The sequence below is a fragment of the Carcharodon carcharias genome, chromosome 3, assembly GCF_017639515.1.
Source record: "Carcharodon carcharias isolate sCarCar2 chromosome 3, sCarCar2.pri, whole genome shotgun sequence".
Classification (NCBI taxonomy): Eukaryota; Metazoa; Chordata; class Chondrichthyes; order Lamniformes; family Lamnidae; genus Carcharodon; species Carcharodon carcharias.
In genome coordinates, this window is record NC_054469.1 from 53616677 (window position 1) to 53636862 (window position 20186).

The following is a 20186-nucleotide window of genomic DNA, read 5'->3' on the forward strand; positions in this document are numbered from 1 at the left end:
ATGCTGGGGTTCCCCTTCAATTGTTCAGTTGAGATGATCTGCATCTCCGCCCACCTCCGATGTCCAACTCCCATGCAGCATCTTGAGATCTCCACCACGAGGCTCTGCTTCATTGATACCAGCTATGGTGGTAGTGACATTCTAAGTGCAGTCCAACACTTTTTCTTCTCCCCCCATCACCCGCACCCTCTCCCCCATAAGCATTGACTCCCACAGGCATCACTTTCGACTTCCCGACAGTCACCCTTCAATCCTTCCCCATCACCTTCTGTCCCGTCCAAGTGAATGTAGAGGTCCCTTTATTTCCTGAAAATCCCACCCCCGTAACCATTGACATGCCCGCCCTCACCCTTCCAACCCACTGAATCCACATATCCTTCCGCATCCCCACCAACAACCCTAGGTGCCCCTTCACACAACACCATCGTAACTTCACCCTCCCACCCTGCTGGCTCCCAATGCCCCCTTTAACCATCACCATCCCCTCCTACCACCAGCATCCTCAGCTTGGCCCCCAAAGATTCTTCATTGACTCCACTGACCCCTCCCTCTGAACTCCTTTCCCCTCGGTAGCCCTCCCTTGTCCATCCACACCTTTGCACAAGCCCCCGTTCCCCACCACATCTGCACAAGCCAACCCCCCGCCCCCCCCACCCCCCCCCCCCCCACCCGCAACCCAACATGGCCCTTCCCACCCTCCCTCTCCATACCTGCTCACCCAATGCAAGATCCCTGTTGAATCTCTCTGCATCCCCGACCACTCCTGCCCCTCTAGGCCTACACACCCACCCCAGCTCTTCATTCCTCCCGTCCCTGTCTTCACACCAACAACACAGACCCTCGCCGCCCAGCAGTACCTCTTGCAGCTTTCCACCTACAACTTGAAGACCCGAACCCTGGAAGAAGTGGCTGGTTGAACATCCGAACCCTGGAAGAAGTGGCTGGTTGAACCTCAAACCCTGGAAGAAGTGCCTGGTTGAACCTCCGAACCTTGGGAAAAGTTGCTGCTGGAAGATTTGAAGCCTGGGAGAAGTTGCTGTGCTGAGACCAACCACCTCCTGGATACTGCTGTGCAGAGGAGGTCCACATGGTTGATGCTCCACTCACCCAGTGCTGCATGTGGTGCTCCGGGGTCCGTTTATTGAAGTCTTCCATCTTCTCTTCAGATCTCCGTGAGTTGCCCCAGGCCACCTTAAGGTAAGTGCCGGCATTTACATGCCATGTTTGTCCAGGCATATTCTCAACTGGCGTGATTTTCTGCCAGTAGTGTGGACGAATGGTCTTGGGGGTGAGGTGATTCCAGTCGACCTTCACCTGCATCCCATTAATGCTGGCCTCTGGCAGGAATTACAACTCGCAGATGGGAGCGAAAGATCCCACTGTCATTTTTGGAAGATCCTGCTGTCGTTTTATGCTGGTGGGAAACTGGTTTTTCAGCTCCCGCTGTATTGTTTTCCCTACCTCCCCTCTGCCCACCACCATTCCCTCCGCAGCAGAGCCTGGAGAATTCTTCCCCTGGAGTATGGAATCTGGAGTGTACAGATTAGAGCAGGTAAGAGGAGGTCTGTGTTTGGTGGATTCTTATGGAGGGGTAAGGGCCAGGGCACCTTTGGCAGAGGTGAGGTACCCTTTGGGAGAGTTAAAAGTGAACATGATTATGCACTTTTTATGCACACCTTGCTGCTGTCTAGGTGTTTGTGAGTTTAATCATAGTCATCAGCTATAATATAATGCTTCCCTTATATTGATGTGATTGACTCTTCATGCCTTCTCAAAAGGCCAGCAAACCACTCAGTTGTATCAAATTAATACAAAGTCAAAAGGGAATAAAACTGGACGGACTCCCAGCATCAACCTAGGCACTGGAAATAACAATGACACACCCAGCCCTGTCGACCCTGCAAAACCCTCCTTACTAAAGTATGGAGGTTTTGCCAAAATTGGGAGAGCCGTTCCACAAGCTAGTGAAGCAACAGCCTGACAAGGTCATGTTCACCAAATCATACCTTACAATGTCCCAGACACCACCATCAGCATCCTTGGTATGTGCTGTCCCACCATCAGAACAGAGCCCTAGAGGTGATGGCACAATGGTATACAGTTGCGGGGGAGTTGCCAGTTGCCCTGGGAACCCTCAACATTGAGTCTGTGGAACTGTCTCCCCAGAGAGTGGTGGAGGCAGTGCCATTGAATATTTTTAAGGCAGAGATAGATGGATTCTAGACTGACAAGGCAGCCAAAATGTATTGGAGAGCAGGCGGGAATGTAGAGTTGAGGTCACAATTGAATCAGCCATGACCTTATCAAATGGCCTACTTCTGCTCCTAATTTGTATGTTCGTATGACTACAGACTCCATGAACTCTCAAAGTATCAGGTCAAATAAGGGCAAGGAAAGCTCCTGCTGATCACCACATACCATGCTCCCAACTCCACCACTCCCCCCAACAAAGTTGATGAATCAGTATTCCTCTATATTGAACACCAAATGGAAGGAGCACTGAGGTGGTAAGGGCACAAAATGTACTCTGGATGGGGTCTTCAGTGCCCATCACAAGAGTAGCTCAGTGGTACCACTACTCACCAAGCTGGCCAAGTCCTGAAGGACATTGCCACAGGCACAGTCCAATGGCTGGTGCTGTGGAAACCAGTAAAAGGAAAAAAACCTACTTGACCTCATCCTCACCAATATACCTGTTAAAGATGCATCTGTCCATGATGGTATTGGGAGGAGAGACACTGCACCCTGTACTTGTGGCGATGAAGTCCCATCTTTTCATTGGGGATATCCTCCAAACTAAATGGGATATACTTAGAACAGATCTAGCAACTCAAACTGGGCATGTATGAGGCGTTGTGGGCCATCAGCAGTAGCAGAATTGCATTCATCCAGCCTATCCTTCACTTCACTATCACCGTTAAGCTAATGGATCAACTCTGGTTCAATGAAGACTGCAGGAGAGCATGCCATGCACACCTAAAAGTGAGGTGTCAACCCAAACAGCCAAAGCATCATGCAATAGATAGAGGTAAGTAATCCCACAACCAACAAGTCAGATCAGTGAAATCTGAAGTCTGCCACATCCACTCATGAATGGTGGTGGACATTTAACCAACTCAACCAGAAGTTCAGAATCGATGATCTGTTTCGGCCTCCTCCTGAGGTCCCCAGCATCACAGATGCCAGTCTTCAGTCAATTCAATTCACTCCACGTGATATCAAGTAATGGCTGAAGGCACTGGGTTCTGCAAAGACTTTGGTCCCTGACAACATTTCGGCAATTGTACTGAAGATTTATTCTCCAGAATTAACCACACCCCTAGCCAAGCCGTTCCAGTACAGCTACAACATGGGCATCTATCCAGCAATGTGGAAACTTTCCCAGGTATATCCTGTCCAGGGCAAATCCAACCTGGCCAAATACACTGTGCAATCACCAGCAAACATCCCCACTTCTCATCTAATAATGAAGGGGAGCGCATTAAAAAAGCAGCTGAAGATGATTGGGCCTAGGACACTACCTTGAGGGATTCCTGCAGCAATGTCCTGAGTCTGTGATGATTGGCCTCCAATAGCCACAACCATCTTCCTTTGTGCTAGGTACGACTCCAGCCAGTGGAGAGTTTCCCCCGATTCCTATTGACTTCAATTTTGCTAAAGTTTCTTGATGCCACAGTCGATCAAGTGCTGCCTTGATGTCATTTATCTCTGTTGAAAATTCAATTGCCAACTATATGCCAATTCTGCAAGTTAATTAAAATCTTCTTGTCATTTGTTGCAATCTTCCTCAAATTGACTATTCCCCCCAATTTATGTCATCTGCAAATTTAGAAATTCTAAAGTCTACATCATTAATATGAATTATTAAAAACAATGGCCCCAGCACTAATCCTTATGGAATATTAGTTCCTACCTTCTGGCACTCAAAATAACAACCCTTTACTTCTATTCTCTGCTTCCTGTCTTGAAGCTGGCTAACTACCCATTCTACTACTTGTCTCCTGATTCCGCATTCTCTGACTTTATTATACTGTACCTTAGAGAAGGCCTTTTGAAAGACTGGATAAATTACATCTTTTGCATTACCTCTTCAAAAACTTTAATGAAGTTGATGATTATTCACTCTTATATTTTTGGTTTCTAGTTATTCTTCATTCTCTCCTTTGTAGGGGTTCAATTATTTTTTCTCCCACCAATGTCAAGCAGACTGGTCTGTAGTTCCCTGGACATTCTATTTCCCTTCTTAGGTATAACATTAGCTATTTGCTGTCTGTTTGGAGCTACACCTTTCTCTTAATAACTTATTAAATATGTGTAGTAACGCATCTACTATCTCTCCCCTAGATTCTTTTAAAATATGTGAATGTAATCCATCCAGACCAGGGGTTTTATTGCCTTTAAATTTGATTAGATTTTTAAATATTTTGCCTTTTTTTATTTTAGATGTAGTTATATCATTTCCTATTTCACCATCTGATGTTATGTCCCATTTCTCTGGTAAATAGTGAAGCAAAGTAATTATTTAAAATTTCTGCCAGTAATTATTTAATATTCCTGCCTTGATGAAGAAATTATATCTGTCCATGATTCATATGATCCAGTTATTTTGAGATTAATGTTAAATCTGAGATAATTATAAAATGTTTTACAAAGGTTAGTTTTTGTATCCATTATGAGAGAAAGCCAAAGAGAAAATAGTATAATTGTCATCGTCAGCAATTCTGCTGATATGACTGAGGTCAAGGTTTAACAGGCATATTTTTTGAGTAGCCAGGTAGCTCCATAGACGTTGATGCTGGGGAGAAATATTTTGGTGAAGACACAAACTAAGAGATTGTTTCAATGATTCAGCCCACTGAAGCACTTGAGATAACATTCAGAACAGCTACAGTGGTGGAGGATGACCGAATTGTGAAACTTTAGGCATTGACTTCCAAAATTGAGACAGTAAAGGCACTGTACACATTAGAAAGACATCTGGATGTTTGTGGAGAAATGGAATCTAGTACATGGAAGGATCTCTGCCATCTGGAAAATGATGACTAATTTTTCATGCACGATTAAACAGGCAAAGATAACTGATTTTATAAACAGTTCACTGTTGTTGCAAACAACTGTTCTACTGTATGATCTGGTCATTTATTTTGTTACAAATGCTCAGTGAATTGGCACTACACAGTACTTTTTTGTATACAGGAATAAATGTCCTGAGAATGCACTTTGGCTTACAGAGTACAGTGGTACTGCAGCAAACAGTTCTTTATAATATAATGCAGTTACTGCAGTTTTGCTTTTGTATTTCAGTAAACTAGATCAAATGCATTCTGCATTTTAAAAATCTAACTAATTCAGTGATTTTAAACCTACTACAACCAATTTTCCTGGCCCAAATGCCTCTTCAGCACCCAGAGAAGAAGTGTGATCAATTGGCAAATTTATCTTTAGGATCTAACTTCCAGCAGCAATATATATTGAAGCTTTTTCAATAGCTTGTACCTTTTATATGATCATATGATTGTATTACCTCTATTCTTGTATCGATTTCTCAAAAATATTAGGAAAAAGGATTGTGTTGACATAGAATCATGGAAGATATGATACAGAAAGAAACTATTCAGTTAATCATACCTCTGCTGCTTGGAGGTTTTCAGTTTGAGCCATCTACTGTAATTGTATGACCCTGCCTTTCCCAATATCATTTTATATTCTTTTCAAATGCTTGATTCATTCCTTTTTAAATCACATTGCAGTCACTGCTACAGTAGCCAATTATGGTGAAGCTTTTCATGTTTTAGTATTCATCTAACTTTGCCCATCATTTTCTATTGAGTTTCAGGTCCCTGGTAGCAAATCTACCAACCAGCAAAAATAATCTTTGCCTATTTATGTTCTAAAAACCTTTGATAATTTTGAAAACTCCTATTAGATTCCCTCCTAATTTTGCCAATGCTTCTGACCCCATTTCCTGTCCATCACCAAGATCACCAAATTCTACATCAGTGCTATCGCCCCCTCTGCACCCCTGCCTCAACTCAGCTGTTGCTGAAACTCTCATTCCTGTTTTAATTTTTTTTCTTATTCATTCACGGGATGTGGACTTTGCTGGCTGGGGCAGCATTTATTGCCCATCCCTAGTTTCCCTTGAGAAGGTGGTGGTGGTGAGCTGTCTTCTTGAACCACTGCAGTCCATGTGGTGGAGGTACACCCACAGTGCTGTTAGGAAGGGAGTTCCAGGATTTTGACCTAGCACCAGTGAAGGAATGACGATATAATCCCAAGCCAGGAAGGTGAGGGGCTTGGAGGGGAACTTCCAGGTGATGGTCCTCTATCTGCTGCCCTTGTCCTTCTAGATGGCATTGGTCGTGGGTTTGGAAGGTGCTGTCTAAGGAATCTTGGTGAATTCCTGCAGTGCAACTTGTAGATGGTACACATTGCTGCTACTGTGCATCGGTGGTGGAGGGAGCGAATATTTGTGGATGCCAGTCAAGCAGACTGCTTTGTCCTGCACAATGTCAAGCTTCTTGAGGTTGTGGGTGCTGCACTCATCCAGGCAGGTGGGGAATATTCCATCGCACTCCTGACTTGTGTCTTGTAGATGGTGGACAGGCTTTGGGGAGTCAGGAGGTGAGATACTCATCACAGGATTCCTAGCCTCTGACCTGCTCTTGTAACCACAGTAGTTATATGGCTAGTCCAGTTCAGTTTCTGCTCAATGGTAACCCACAGGATGTTGATAGTGGGGGATTCAGTGATGATAATTCCAATAAACGTCAAGGGGCAACGGTTAGATTCTCACATGTTGGAGATGGTCATTGCCTTGCACGTGTGTGGAGCGAATGTTATTTGCCAATTGTCAGCACAAGCCTGGATATTGTCCAGATCTTGCTGCACTGCGACATGGACTGCTTCAGTATCTGAGGAGTCAAAAATGGTGCTGAACATTATGCAATCATCAGCAAACATCCCCACTTCTGACCTTATGATGGAAGGAAGTTTCATTGATGAAGCAGCTAAGATGGTTGGGTCGAGGAACTCCTGCATTGATGTCCTGGACCAAGATGACTGACCTCCAACAACCACAACCATCTACCTTTGTGCTAGGTATGACTCCAACCAATGGAGAGTTTTCCCCCGATCCCACTAACTAGTTTTGCTAGGGCTCCTTGATGCCACACTCAGTTAAATGCTTTCTTGATGTCAAAGGCAGTCACTCTCCCCTCACCTCGGGAGTTCAGCTCTTTTGTCCATGTTTGAACCAAGGCTGTAATGAGTTCAGGAGCTGAGTGGCCCTGGTGGAACCCAAACTGGACGTCACTGTGCAGGTTATTGCTAAGCAAGTGCTGTTTGATAGTACTGTTGATGACCCATTCCATTACTTTACTAATGATGGAGAGTAGACTGATGGGCGATAATTGGCCAGGTTGGATTTGTCCTTCCTTTTTGTGTACAGGACATAGCTGTGCAATTTTCCACATAGCCGGGTAGATGCCAGTGTTGTAGCCGTACTGGAACAGCTTGGCTAGGGGTGCAGCAAGTTCTGGAGCAGAAGTCTTCAGTACTATTGCCAGAATGTTGTCAGGGCCCATAGCCTTTGCACTATCCAGTGTCTTCAGCCGTTTCTTGATATCATGTGGAGTGAATCAAATTGGCTGAAGACTGACATCTGTGATGCTGTGGCCCTCCAGAAGAGGCCGAGATGGGTCATCCACTCAATACTTCTGGCTGAAAACTGTAGCAAATGCTTCAGCCTTATCTTTTGCACTGCTGTGCTGCCCCCCCCCCACCCCATCATTTAGGATGGGGATATTTGTGAAGCCTCCTCCTCCAGTGAGTTGTTTAATTGTCTACCACCATTCACAACTGGATGTGGCAGGACTGCAGAACTTAGTTCTGACCTGTTAGTTAGGGATCACTTAGCTCTGTCTATCACTTGCTGCATATGCTGTTTAGCACACAAGTAGTCCTGTGTTATAGCTTCACTAAGTTGACACCTCGTTTTTAGGTATGCCTGGTGCTGCTCCTGCCATGCCCTCCTGCGCTCTTCATTGAACCATGGTTAATCTCTGGCTTACTTCCAGACTCAAATATCCCACCTTCCACCCTCCATAAACTTGTGCACACCACAAATGCTTGATGTCAAAGGCAGTCACTCTCCCCTCACCTCGGGAGTTCAGCTCTTTTGTCCATGTTTGAACCAAGGCTGTAATGAGTTCAGGAGCTGAGTGGCCCTGGTGGAACCCAAACTGGACGTCACTGTGCAGGTTATTGCTAAGCAAGTGCTGTTTGATAGTACTGTTGATGACCCATTCCATTACTTTACTAATGATGGAGAGTAGACTGATGGGCGATAATTGGCCAGGTTGGATTTGTCCTTCCTTTTTGTGTACAGGACATAGCTGTGCAATTTTCCACATAGCCGGGTAGATGCCAGTGTTGTAGCCGTACTGGAACAGCTTGGCTAGGGGTGCAGCCATATCTTAACTCACCCATCACCCCTGATCTTGATGTCCTATATTGCCTCCTGGCCTGGCATCACCTTTACTTTAAAATATTGGTTCTTGTTTTCAAATTGTTCCATGCTCTTGTCCCTCCCTATCTCTGTAACCTCCTTCAGCACTATAACTCCCTATGATATCTGTGCTCCTCCAATTCTCATCTCTTTTGCAGATCCCTGATTTTAATCATTGTTAGCCATATGATAGGCTGATGAGACCCTAAGCTCTGGCATTCCCTCCCTAAACTTCTCACCATTTTCTGGACATCGCTGCAGGAGTTCCTCAGGATAGTGTCCTAGGCCCAACCATCTTCAGGTGCCTCATCAATTACCTTTCTTCCATCATAATGTCAGAAGTGGGGATGTCCGCTACTGATTGCACAATGTTGCACACCATTCGTGACTCCTCAGATACTGAAGCGGTCCATGTCCAAATGCAGCAAGACCTGGACAATATCCAGCCTTGGGCTATCGAGTGGCAAGTAACATTTGTGCCACACAAGTGCTAGGCGATGACCATCTTCAGCAGGAGAGAATCTAACCGCTGCCCCTTGACATTCAATGGCATTCCCATCACTGAATCCCAACCCCCCCCACCCTGCCACTATCAGCATCGTGAGGATTACCATTGATCAGAAACTAAGCTATATAAACACTGTGGCTAAAAGAGCAAGTCAGAGGCTAGGAATCCTGCAGCGAGTAACTCACCTCTTGACTCCCAAAGCCTGTCTACCATCTGAAAGGCACAAGTCAGGCTACTGTAGCAGTGACTGTAATGTGATTTAAAAAGGATGGAATACTCTCCACTTGCCTGGGTGAGTGAAGCTCCAACAACACTCAACCACACTTGACACCATCCAGGACAAAGCAGCCTGCTTGATTGCACCCCATCCACAAACATTCACTTCCTCCACCACCAATGCATAGTAGCAGCAGTGTGTACCATCTACAAGATGCACTGCAGAAATTCATAAAGGCTCCTTAGACAGCACCCTCTCAACCCACGACCCTATCATCTGGAAGGACAAGGGCAGCAGTTTCATGGGAACACCACAACCTGGGAGTTCTTCTCCAAGCCACACACCACCCTGATTTGGAAATATATCACCGTTCCTTCACTGCCGCTAGGTCAAAATTCTGGAACTCTCTCCCTAACAGCACTGTGGGTGTTCCTACACCACATGGACTGCAGTGGTTAAAGAAGGCACCCCACCACTACCTTCTCAAGGGCAACTAGGGATGGGCAATAAATTCTGGCCTAACCAGCAATGCCCAGATCCCATGAGTGAATAAAAATATTTATATATTTCTCTCTGCACCTTCAAAACATTCCTTAAAACATATCCCTTCGACCAAACTTTTGGTCATCTGTCCTAATATCTTCTTAGGTAGCTCAGCATCAACTTTTGTCCAATAACACTCCCACACATTGGGATATTTTACCATGTTTACTATATAGATAGAAGTTGTTGTTTTTTGTTATGTATAACTAAATCCTCTCTTGTGTCATTCTACTCGGGAAATCTCAATTAAATGCTTTCCCGATCACTGATATTCTTCATTTAATGGGGTGCTCATAACTGAACAGAATTCTCAAACAGACTAGCAGTCTGTTCAACATAAGCCCGCTGGCAAAATTTCAGTAGCAAACAACAGAAGGACTATTGCTGATGATTTGTACACATTCAAAATCATCTTGTTTTTGTATTAATTATCCCTTTTCTAAAATACAGAATCCCATTCACTTATTTTGGCTTTTGATACCTTAGAGCCAAGTCCCTAATCTTGGGAAAAATGTGGTCAGAATCTTGTTGTGTGCTTTACTGCACAGACAGAGTGGATCACAGACCTCACTAAATTTGGCAAAGTCATTTTGCTTAAATAGTTTAAAAGTGCCCTTTGTACGGTTTCCTTAAGAGCAGGGAATGGTGTGGCAGCAAGTAAGTGGGAATGAGGAATGCTCAAGCACTTAAACGTCTGCCAATAAAGGGGTGCTGTTTTATTTTCATTGAGCCAGAACAGTATGTTCTGGCATATTCATGCGAAGATGATGTCTGGAGTAAATGATAAAATTGTTTCCTTCAATAAAACGGTCTTGATGTGTTGTTGAAGGAGGTACAACAGGTCTTAGGCATGGCTAAGTAGATATGCATGGGTCAGGAAATACAGCTCCTAGTCTGATTTCAAGTGAGTACCAGATGCCTAAAGTGCTTTGATCCCACTGCATGAGCTCCTCTTCCTCCTCCAAATCAGTAACAGCCTTTGGCAGGCCAAATTTTGATCTGGTTGCAGTGGAGTTTGGCAGCTGGTGACAACAACATTGCTTTGACTAGTAGTCCTCTACTAAGCCCTCTTGCAAAATTTCAGTAGCAAATAACAGAAAGAACTATTGCAGAATCAATAATGTGGCATGGTAAACCAAAAGAAAGAAGCAGCAAAAAACAAATTTCCAACAGGGGCTCAGCAGGAAAATGTAACGTCGAGGCATATGCATTTCAGCACTGTCTCTGTTCTAGGTATTATCTATTGGTTAAATTCCAGTAGATAGCATAGCATATTTCATATAGGGAATTGACTCCTGCCCACTGCTACAAATCAATTCTGAATGGTTAAGCCCTGGTGCAAATCTACCTGAATGACCAAGTGTGAATAGCTCTTAACTCTTCAAAACTAGATCGTTGATAAAACTACTCATACTCCAGTTGCAAACTTGGATGAGCACAAGGGACATACTCATGCTGGGTATAGATAATTAGATCTAAATTAAATTTAAAGATGTGGGCACAATTAAAGAAGGTGCCAGAATAGTGTCATCAAACTCTGAGTGCTTTTAGAAAAGCTCAAATGCTAGCTCAACCCATTAGAGATGTTACCAGAGCTGAAGGACCTGAAAGACAAAAGCAAAGAGAGAAAAAAAAATGGTGCAGTACCTGACTCTGTCTGATAACTTATGAAGAAGAATGGTACTGCACAAAATGGTTGCCAGAATCATAATCTCCTATGACAATCCATGGCACCATCCCCAGAAGCTGCATTATAGCTTGCACGCAATGAAATGGATTCAAGTTTCATGCTGCAGAGGACTGGTAGCAGATGATACTTATGATCCATTTAGACCTTCTGTGTGGCAGCATTGCCAGTGATATCCAACAATGTGCCCCCACCACGGAAGAACACGTGGATCCAGAATTCGGCTCCTCAGTAATCTGAAGTCTCACTAAGTCTGATGGATGTTATCCTCAAATCGGAGGGGCTGCCGCCAATGATATCCCACAATGAATTAAAAAAAGACTGGTCAGTCTGCACAAGAGTCCTCACAGTTAATGTACCAGAACCTGCAGACATTGTTGGTGACTTCTTAGCAGGTGAAGTAGCCATATTAGGATATGTTAGCTATTGATCACCCTGTCGTTGCAGTGCAACTCAGCCGGCATTAGGATTAGGCATTCACATATGTCAGTAATACAGTCAAATCTCATGACCTAGTTCCTTTTACCATTGCATTAGGGTGCCCATTCAATTGATTTCTCACTTTGACAGTAATGGATGCCAAGGAGTTAATTTTCATCTTCATCATGAGATAATCTGATGGAGTAATTGTTAACCCATTATAGAACCCTATTATCATTCTATTTGTAATGAAATTTCGGTAAGTTCTATTATCGCTGCCAGATAACCACCATGGCAAAAATATTTTAAAATTTATGGAATGAACATGTTTTTTTTCCCCAACAGGATAATTGAATCTCTAGATGGAGTTCGTTTGTTATGGTCTTTACTCAAAAAGCCAAATCCAGATATTCAAGCAAGTGCAGCTTGGGCTCTCTGTCCTTGTATTGAAAATGCCAAGGTAAGTTTATTGCTGGCTTTAAATTCTTTAAGGGCAGGAAATTTTCCATAAAATGTCTACTTGTTACACTGAGAGTTAATAGCTCTATACAGCAAAACAAACGTAATAGAGGAAAATACACTAAGATTTCTTATTGGATTAATGGAGAAAAAATTCAACTTCAGCTGAGACATAAAACTGGAAGTAGTAAAATGATCACATTAGACAGCCAAAGTTGAAAGTTTCACCCAATGTGTTGCAAATCCAAGTTCATGGTAGATATAGATGGCACAATTATATATTGATATGCAATATTGTTCTTTTAGTAATTAGTAACTTTTGAAGTAAAGCAAACACTGAGCTTTAATATGTTTTGAAGTTAATTTAACTGATAGCTTCTGCTGGGAATATATCAGTATTTATAAAACTTATGAACTCGGCAACTCACACAGTTGAGTTCACTTTTAATGACACCATGTATGCCCAAATAGATGATGTTACCGTGGGATCCTCCTTAGGCCCAGCTCTCGCAAACATCTTTGTTGGGTTCCATGAGAAACATGTCTTCAATAGAATGACCCTAACTTCCTACTCCTCGCATATTTCTGATATGTGGATGATACATTCGCTATACTTAAATCTGCAGCTGCATGTAATAATTTCCTTACATGTCTTAATAGGCCCCATCCTGCGCTCAAATTCACCTTTGAAATGGAGCAGTCAAATGAACTCCCCCTCCTTGATGTACTAGTTGAGAAATCTGCCAGGGGTTTCTCTACCACCGTGTACCGCAAGCTGGTCAATGTACATTTTGGAATTCTCACTGTTTCACACACTTTAAGATTGGTCTTATTGGCAACCTTGTATATAGGGCCCAATCCATTTGCTCACCATGCAACCTTGATATTGAAATAGGGCACTTCAAAGGCATCCTGCGGGATAATGGCTACCCTGATCAAATCATTTTGCGCTGTATATTACGCAAACTAATGAACAGGCCGAAGGCCATCATTTTTGGCCCTGAAAAGTGTCCAGTCTACCTCAGATTACCCTGGAAGGGCAAGGTATTACAAACATTTGAGCAAAAGGTGAAGCTAGCTGCTTCACACTGTTACCATGCAGTAGCAACACGATGTCACTTGCCACTAACAGGATGCTACTGTCAAGTCAAAAAGATGTTCAGCCAATCACACAAATAAGTAATGTGGTATATGAATTTCAGTGCCAGTGTGATGCTAGGTATGTAGGCCATACTTCCCAAAGACTGACGAATTGTATCAAACAGCATGTCCCAGCCGCTGTTCGCAACGGACAAGGTACAGACCGTATCCAACCAGCCTGTGCTGGCAACACACAAAGCACAGTGTTCAATATTAGATGCGATTCTGCAATTGGACAACATTTGCTAAATAATCTTCAGTGTGCTAAGAATTACACTGACAACCAATTTAAGATTGTCAGTTAAGTTCACAATGAGGCATAATTGCGTGTACTGGAAGTTACATATATTAATACACAGGGCCCTGTTCTTTGCAGACAGAAGGAACATTTATACACATTGCGCCTGCTTCAGCAAAAAAAAATTAAGTGACAGCCATTCACTTACTTATTCCTCAGGGTAATGCCTTGACCAATCAGCATTAGGCTGCCTGGTTTAAATTTCAAACAATGTTTGGCGTTAACTGTCAGTCACCATTGCTGGCGCATTCTCCATGGCAATGGCTCTACCAATCAGAGCCCACTTGCCAACCAATCAGTACTCTCTTCACTTACTTATACTTACAGTATAAATTGTTGTTTTCCCCCTTATATTGGTATTCTTGTGAGTGTCCTGATGAGTGCAAGACAAAAAGCTTCATCATGTCTCTTTTTTCAGCAATATTCAAGTTCTGTACTACCTACTGACCATAAGCAATAAACACATGCAATGCTAAATAAATGACAAGGAAGGAAAATACTCACTGTCAAAGACATAAGAACATAAGAAATAGGAGCAGGAGTAGATCATTCATCCTCTCAAGCCTGTTCGACCATTCAGTAAGATCATGGCTGATCTTCTATCTCAGCTACACTTTCGCGCACTATCTCCATACGCCTTGGTTTCTTTAGTATCCAAAAATCTGTCAATCTCTGACTTGAATATACTTAAGAACTGAGCATTTTCAGCAATTTGAGGTAAAGAATTCCAAAGCTTCACGACCTTTTGAGTGAATAAATTTCTTCTTTCTAAATGGCTAGCCTCTTATTCTGAGACTGACACTTAGATTAAAACTTCTTACTAGGGTAAACATGCTCCCAAACAAGGAACCTCAGCCCTTGCAACTGTTAAACAGCTTTGAGGTTCTTGCAGTTTTTGTGGATGAGAGCAGGGACTGCAGGGAGGAAGCACAAACTAACCATGGTACCATAGTGCATGGGGCCATTCAAGAGGAAGGAGCAAAAAGGAATATAATTTTAGGAGGGGATAGTATAGTTAAGGAGGTAGACATTGTTCTCTGCAACTAAGAGTGAGTCCTGAAGGATGTGTTGCCTGTCTGGTGCCAGAATTAAGGACATCTCCTCAGAGCAAGAGAGGAGCTTGGAGTGGCAGGGGATGGATCCAGTGGTGCACTGAAAGACTTAGGGTTCAGGAGTCAGATTACCCAAAATAGGTGGTCAAGAATTCATTAGTGATTTTAAGGTAGTTTATTTAGAAGCAACAGTTTAGAAATGATACATAATCTCAATAGACAGAAAAGATGAGAACAGTTTACTGGCTCTGATTCAGAATAGTGGATTGGGGAAACTTGACATCAAGGCAGCATTTGACTAAGTGTGGCATCAAAGAGCCCTAGCAAAACTGGAGTCAATGGGAATAATGGGAAAAATCTCCGCTGTTTGAATTCATACCTAGCACAAAGGACGATGGTTGTGGTTGTTGCAGGTCAATTATCTCAGTTCCAGGACATCACTGCAGGTGTTCCTCAGGGTAGTGGCCGATGCCCAATCATCTTCAGCTGCTTCATCAATGACCTTCCTTCCATCATAAGGCCAGAAGTGGGGATCTTGTTCGCTGATGATTGCACAATGTTCAGTGCCATTCACGACTCCTCAGATACTGAAGCAGTCCATGTCTAAATACAGCAAGACCTGGACAATATCCAGGCTTGGGCTGACAAGAGGCAAGTAACATTCGTGCCACACAAGTGTCAGGCAATGACCATCTCCAACAAGAGAGAATCGCCCCTTGACATTCATTGGCATTACCATCACTGAATCCTCCACTAACAACATCCTGGGAGTTACCATTGACTAGAAGCTGAACTGAACTAGCCATACAAATACTGTGGCTACAAGAGCAGGTCAGAAGCTCGGGATCGTGCAATGAGTAACTCACCTCCTGACTCCCCAAAGTCTGACCACCATCTACAAGGCACAAGTCAGGAGTGATGGAATATTCTCCACTTGCCAGAATGAGCACAGCACCAAGAACACTTAAGAAGCTTGACACCATCCAGGACAAAGCAGCCCACTTGACTGGCACCCCATCCACAAACATACACTCCCTCCAGCACTGATAATAGTGCCAGCAGTGTGTACTATCTACAAGATGCAGGAATTCAACAAGCCTCCTTAGACAGCACCTTCCAAACCCACAACCACTATCATCTAGAGGGACAAGAGCAGCAGACACCTGGTAACACCACCACCTGGAAGTTTCCCTGCAAGCCATTCACCATTCTTACTTGGAAATATATCACTGTTCTTTCACTTTCGCTGGGTCAAAATCCTGGATCTCCCTCCCTAACAGCACTGTGGGTGTACCTACACCACATGGACTGCAGCGGTTCAAGAAGGTTGCTCACCATCACCTTCTCGAGGGCAATTAGGGATGGGCAATAAATGCTAGCCTAGCTAGCAACACCCACAATCAATGAAGAAAATTAATGCTAGATAAAGAATCAATGAATCATCTGCTAAGTTTGAAGAAAAAAAATCTTCTCTCCTAAGAAGTAACAAAATCCTCAAAAGGACTCAATTTAATAAACATGTCCAGCAGCCAGAAGAACATGTCGACTCATTCATTAATGATTTGTACTGGATGTCTGAAGGCTGTGAATATGCAGACCTAAAATCTGAACATATCAGGGATAGAATAATTGTAGGAGTAGCTCTCCAGACATGTTGCAAGCACAGGAAGATCTAACCTTTGAGAAGGCTGTCCAGATTGTTAGGCAGTCTGAACTCCATGTGCAGCACAGGTCCATTTTAAGAGAAGAAAGTAAACCTTGGTACAAAGGAAACCCTACAGTCCAGTTAGTTAAACAGCTCAGAAACAGGGATACTCCAGGGCAAGGGAAGCAATACTCCAACCGAACAGTAAAGCATCTATGTCAGCACTGTGGAGCAAAGTGCCCTCACAGCTGAGATCAGTGTCCTGCAATTTCAGCCCAATGCTTTCAATGTAAAAGAATTGGACACTTCGGCAGTCTGTGCAAGGCCTAAACAACTAAATGCACAGAAGACTCGAGGATGATTCATGAGGTCTTGACTGCACACCAAGAGGAGACACAGCCATTCCTCTTGGGTGAGGTCAAAGATCCTGGATTTTTGTTTTGGAATGCGGACATTTCAGTTAACTGCCATCTCACAAGCAATAAACTGGGCTCAGGACCCAGAGTTGTGATCCTGTCGGACAGAGAACCATGGCTGGTGACCCAGAGGATGATGCCACCCATGACACACCTATACAGAGCAAGGAGGCATAAAGCTCCCAGTGAAAGGCACCTTGCATGTGACACTAGGGTACAAGAATAAAAGAATCTCAGAGACCCTGTTTGTGGTCCACAACCAGGACTGTCCACTATTAAGCTGCAAAACCTGCGTTGAACTTAACCTTTGACAAAAAATTGACAAAGTCAACCAACAAGGGCCTGGCTCCAAGTATAAAAGTGAGTCCCCGACTGGTGCACTATGCTTCCAGAGAGTTGTTGGATGCAGAAACAAGATATGCCGTCATAGAAATAGAAGCCCATGCAGTCACGTAGGCATGCGTGAAGTTGCAGACTATATCATCGACCTCTGGTGTACTTATCAAATAATTTACTTGACTAATCCTCTTAATTTCCTTGTATGGGCCACTGAACCATGCTCTCAGAGGTTCCCCTGTAACGGCAATGATACTAACACTTCATCCCCTGGTTGTAATGTTCAGGTCACAGCTTGCTTATCTGCCCATTCTTTCATCTTTGTTTGTGAAACTTTTAAGATGTTCATGAGCCATTTTGCAAGCTCCCATGAGCCGTTCCTGGAACACAGGCACATAATCTAATATAGAGCTCTCATCCTTCTCTCCTAAAAACTTTTCTTTGATTAATTTCAGACGATCTCTTAGCTCATGTCCGTAAATTAATTCAAAAGGGCCAAAACCTGTAGATTCATTTGGTGAATCTCAGGTAGCAAATAAAAGAAAATCCAGTCCTTTGTCCCAATCATGGGGAAATTCATGACAATATGCTTTAATCATTGTTTTGAGAGTTTGATGGTACCGCTCTAAAGCCCCCTGTATTTGTGGATGATATGCTGTGGACTTTAACTGTTTTATACCCAAACTACTCATTAGGTTCTGAAAAATTTTAAACAAAAAATTGGAACCTTGATCCAATTGGATCTCTACCGGTAATCCATATTGAGTAAAAAATTGGGTTAACTTCTCTAACCACTACTTTAGACGTGATGATTTGTGGGGATGACAGTTAAAGAGTTTAGATTTGTGGACCAGCTCATAATTGTTAGCCATCACTGCTGCCTGTCTAGCTGTTTTAACCCTCTGGTCTTCAACATGGGTTCTAACTACTGGAGGAAGTGAATCTTTAAATCCTTCCAAGAGAAATATTTCTCTAAGAGCTTCACACGTTGTCTCTACCTTTAATGCCCGTATCCAGTTATCAAAATGTATTTGCTTTACCCTCTCAAACTCAATAAGGTCTTCCTTAAGGCTGTTTCTTTATATTCCTAAATGTCTGCCTCAGGGATTAACTCATATACACTAAGAATAACCTTTTTTACTGCATCGTAATCCACAGAAATCTCTTTTGAAAGTGAAGCACAAACCTCATGAGCTCAACCTACCAACCTACTCTGTAAGAGCAATGACCAGATTTCTTTTGGCCACTTAATTTGCTTAGCTACCTTTTCAAACAAAATAAAGTATGCCTTTACATTCCTTTCCTTAAACTCTAGGACAGCTTGCACAAACTTAAACATCTCTCCACTAGGCTTTGCATTGGAGGTTTTCTCATCATCAGAACGTTCCTCAGCATCTGAGGTCTCTTTTTTAAGATCCAGCCTTTAAGCCAGTATTCCCTTTCTCATTCCTTCTATCTCTCCTCTGCTTCTCTTTCTTTACCTTTCTCCCTTGCCTGAAATTCCAGTTCCAGCTTCCTCGGTTCTCTTTCCTTTTCTGCAATGTCTCTTTCCCTTTCCTCTTCTTTTACCTCCAGCCTTTTCAATTCCAATTCTCTTTCTTTTTCTTTCCCCTCTAATTCAAGTTTATTCATTTGCGAGAAGGCCAAAAATCAGTTTCACAACCTCATGTAACCAGTTTGCAATCATCTGCTCAGTCCGTCGATGGCTGGCCATATTTCCCACCATCTGAAGTCGGGAACCTCATTGTAATACATCTGCATATCGTTACAAGGCCAGCCCGCTGGAATCATCCCCCTCCGCTGGAGCGTCTGTCCACTACACTGATGTGTTTCACAACAGTATATGTAAGACGTGCACTTGGCAGGCTGCACTTTGAGGAGAACGTGGAGGTGAATACACAATAATGTTGCGTAGCGCTTGCTCAGGTTGCCTGTTGGATTTCAAGATTGCCGTATGACAGCCCGCCCGCCAAGGAAACGTCATGTTTCCTGGGAATCCTTAATGAGTGAGGCAGGATTAGAGAAAAAGGCATACCTGTATGCCTTCAGTTCATTAATAGATGCATGAACACAGCATGGGTTCTACTGGAGCATGCCTGTTGTTTAAGTGCAAGAAATTGCTTGGCTCCCGCACAGTGCCAGCTAACTCTCTCTCAAAATTATTTTTGTGATGCAAGTCCCAGTGTTACCAGATTTATTAAATGTAGTTTCACAGCTTACCATGCTGGGATTTAAATTTATAATTGCTGGTTCACTAGCGTGAAATCATAAACACTTGACTGCCGTACCCTCAAAATATAAAATGGTAATTTTTTGAGTCTAGATATGGTTATGCCTCAAATGCTGCAAAAAAATGATGTGAAATTTGGTGTTATATTTTCAAACAACACACAAATCCCTACATGTAATTTATAGCCTTTAACTAACTCTCTTCCAGGTACCTGTCACTCAGTGTGTATCTCCTCAATTCACATATTGCATAGAAAATCCATTAACTCTCATTTTATTGGCTCACTAAAATGTTGTTAAAGAATATAAATTATACTATAAAATACTTTATATAACAAAAATGATGTACAAAATGTTTCTTCATAAAATATAGCTTTTGTAATAAGTCATTTAAAATTGTTCAGATTAAGAGGCTTTTTCTGTTATTTAACTAAAATGTTTAGTGGTAGATAGGATGAAATAAAAACAAACTGTTCATCAAAAAAGGTACCAGGTTGGAAAAGGTAACTGTACTTGGTTAATTCTCAAAAAACCTTTGAAATTCATCTGCTTTTTGTGTTTAGAAATCAGAGTCTGAGGCAGATAAAAAAGACAAAATTCAACTTTAAAATACACACCTATGAGAGTAGGAGGAACCTATGTCAATTTTGGAGCAATGTCGATTCAGGGTTCATATGTTCATTCATTAAGCTTTAATGACAATATATAGAACCCAATCAGGGGATTG

At 42.8% G+C, this 20186-nt stretch overlaps 1 protein-coding gene across 1 annotated transcript in view; it reads left to right on the top strand.

The window, feature by feature from the left end:
- odad2 (outer dynein arm docking complex subunit 2) overlaps window positions 1-20186 on the top strand; it is a 469867-nt gene that overhangs the window by 296624 nt on the left and 153057 nt on the right. The window contains exon 17 of the mRNA XM_041183936.1: window positions 12230-12344. Coding sequence (XP_041039870.1) covers window positions 12230-12344 — 115 coding nt within the window. The remainder of the gene's footprint in view (window positions 1-12229; window positions 12345-20186) is intronic.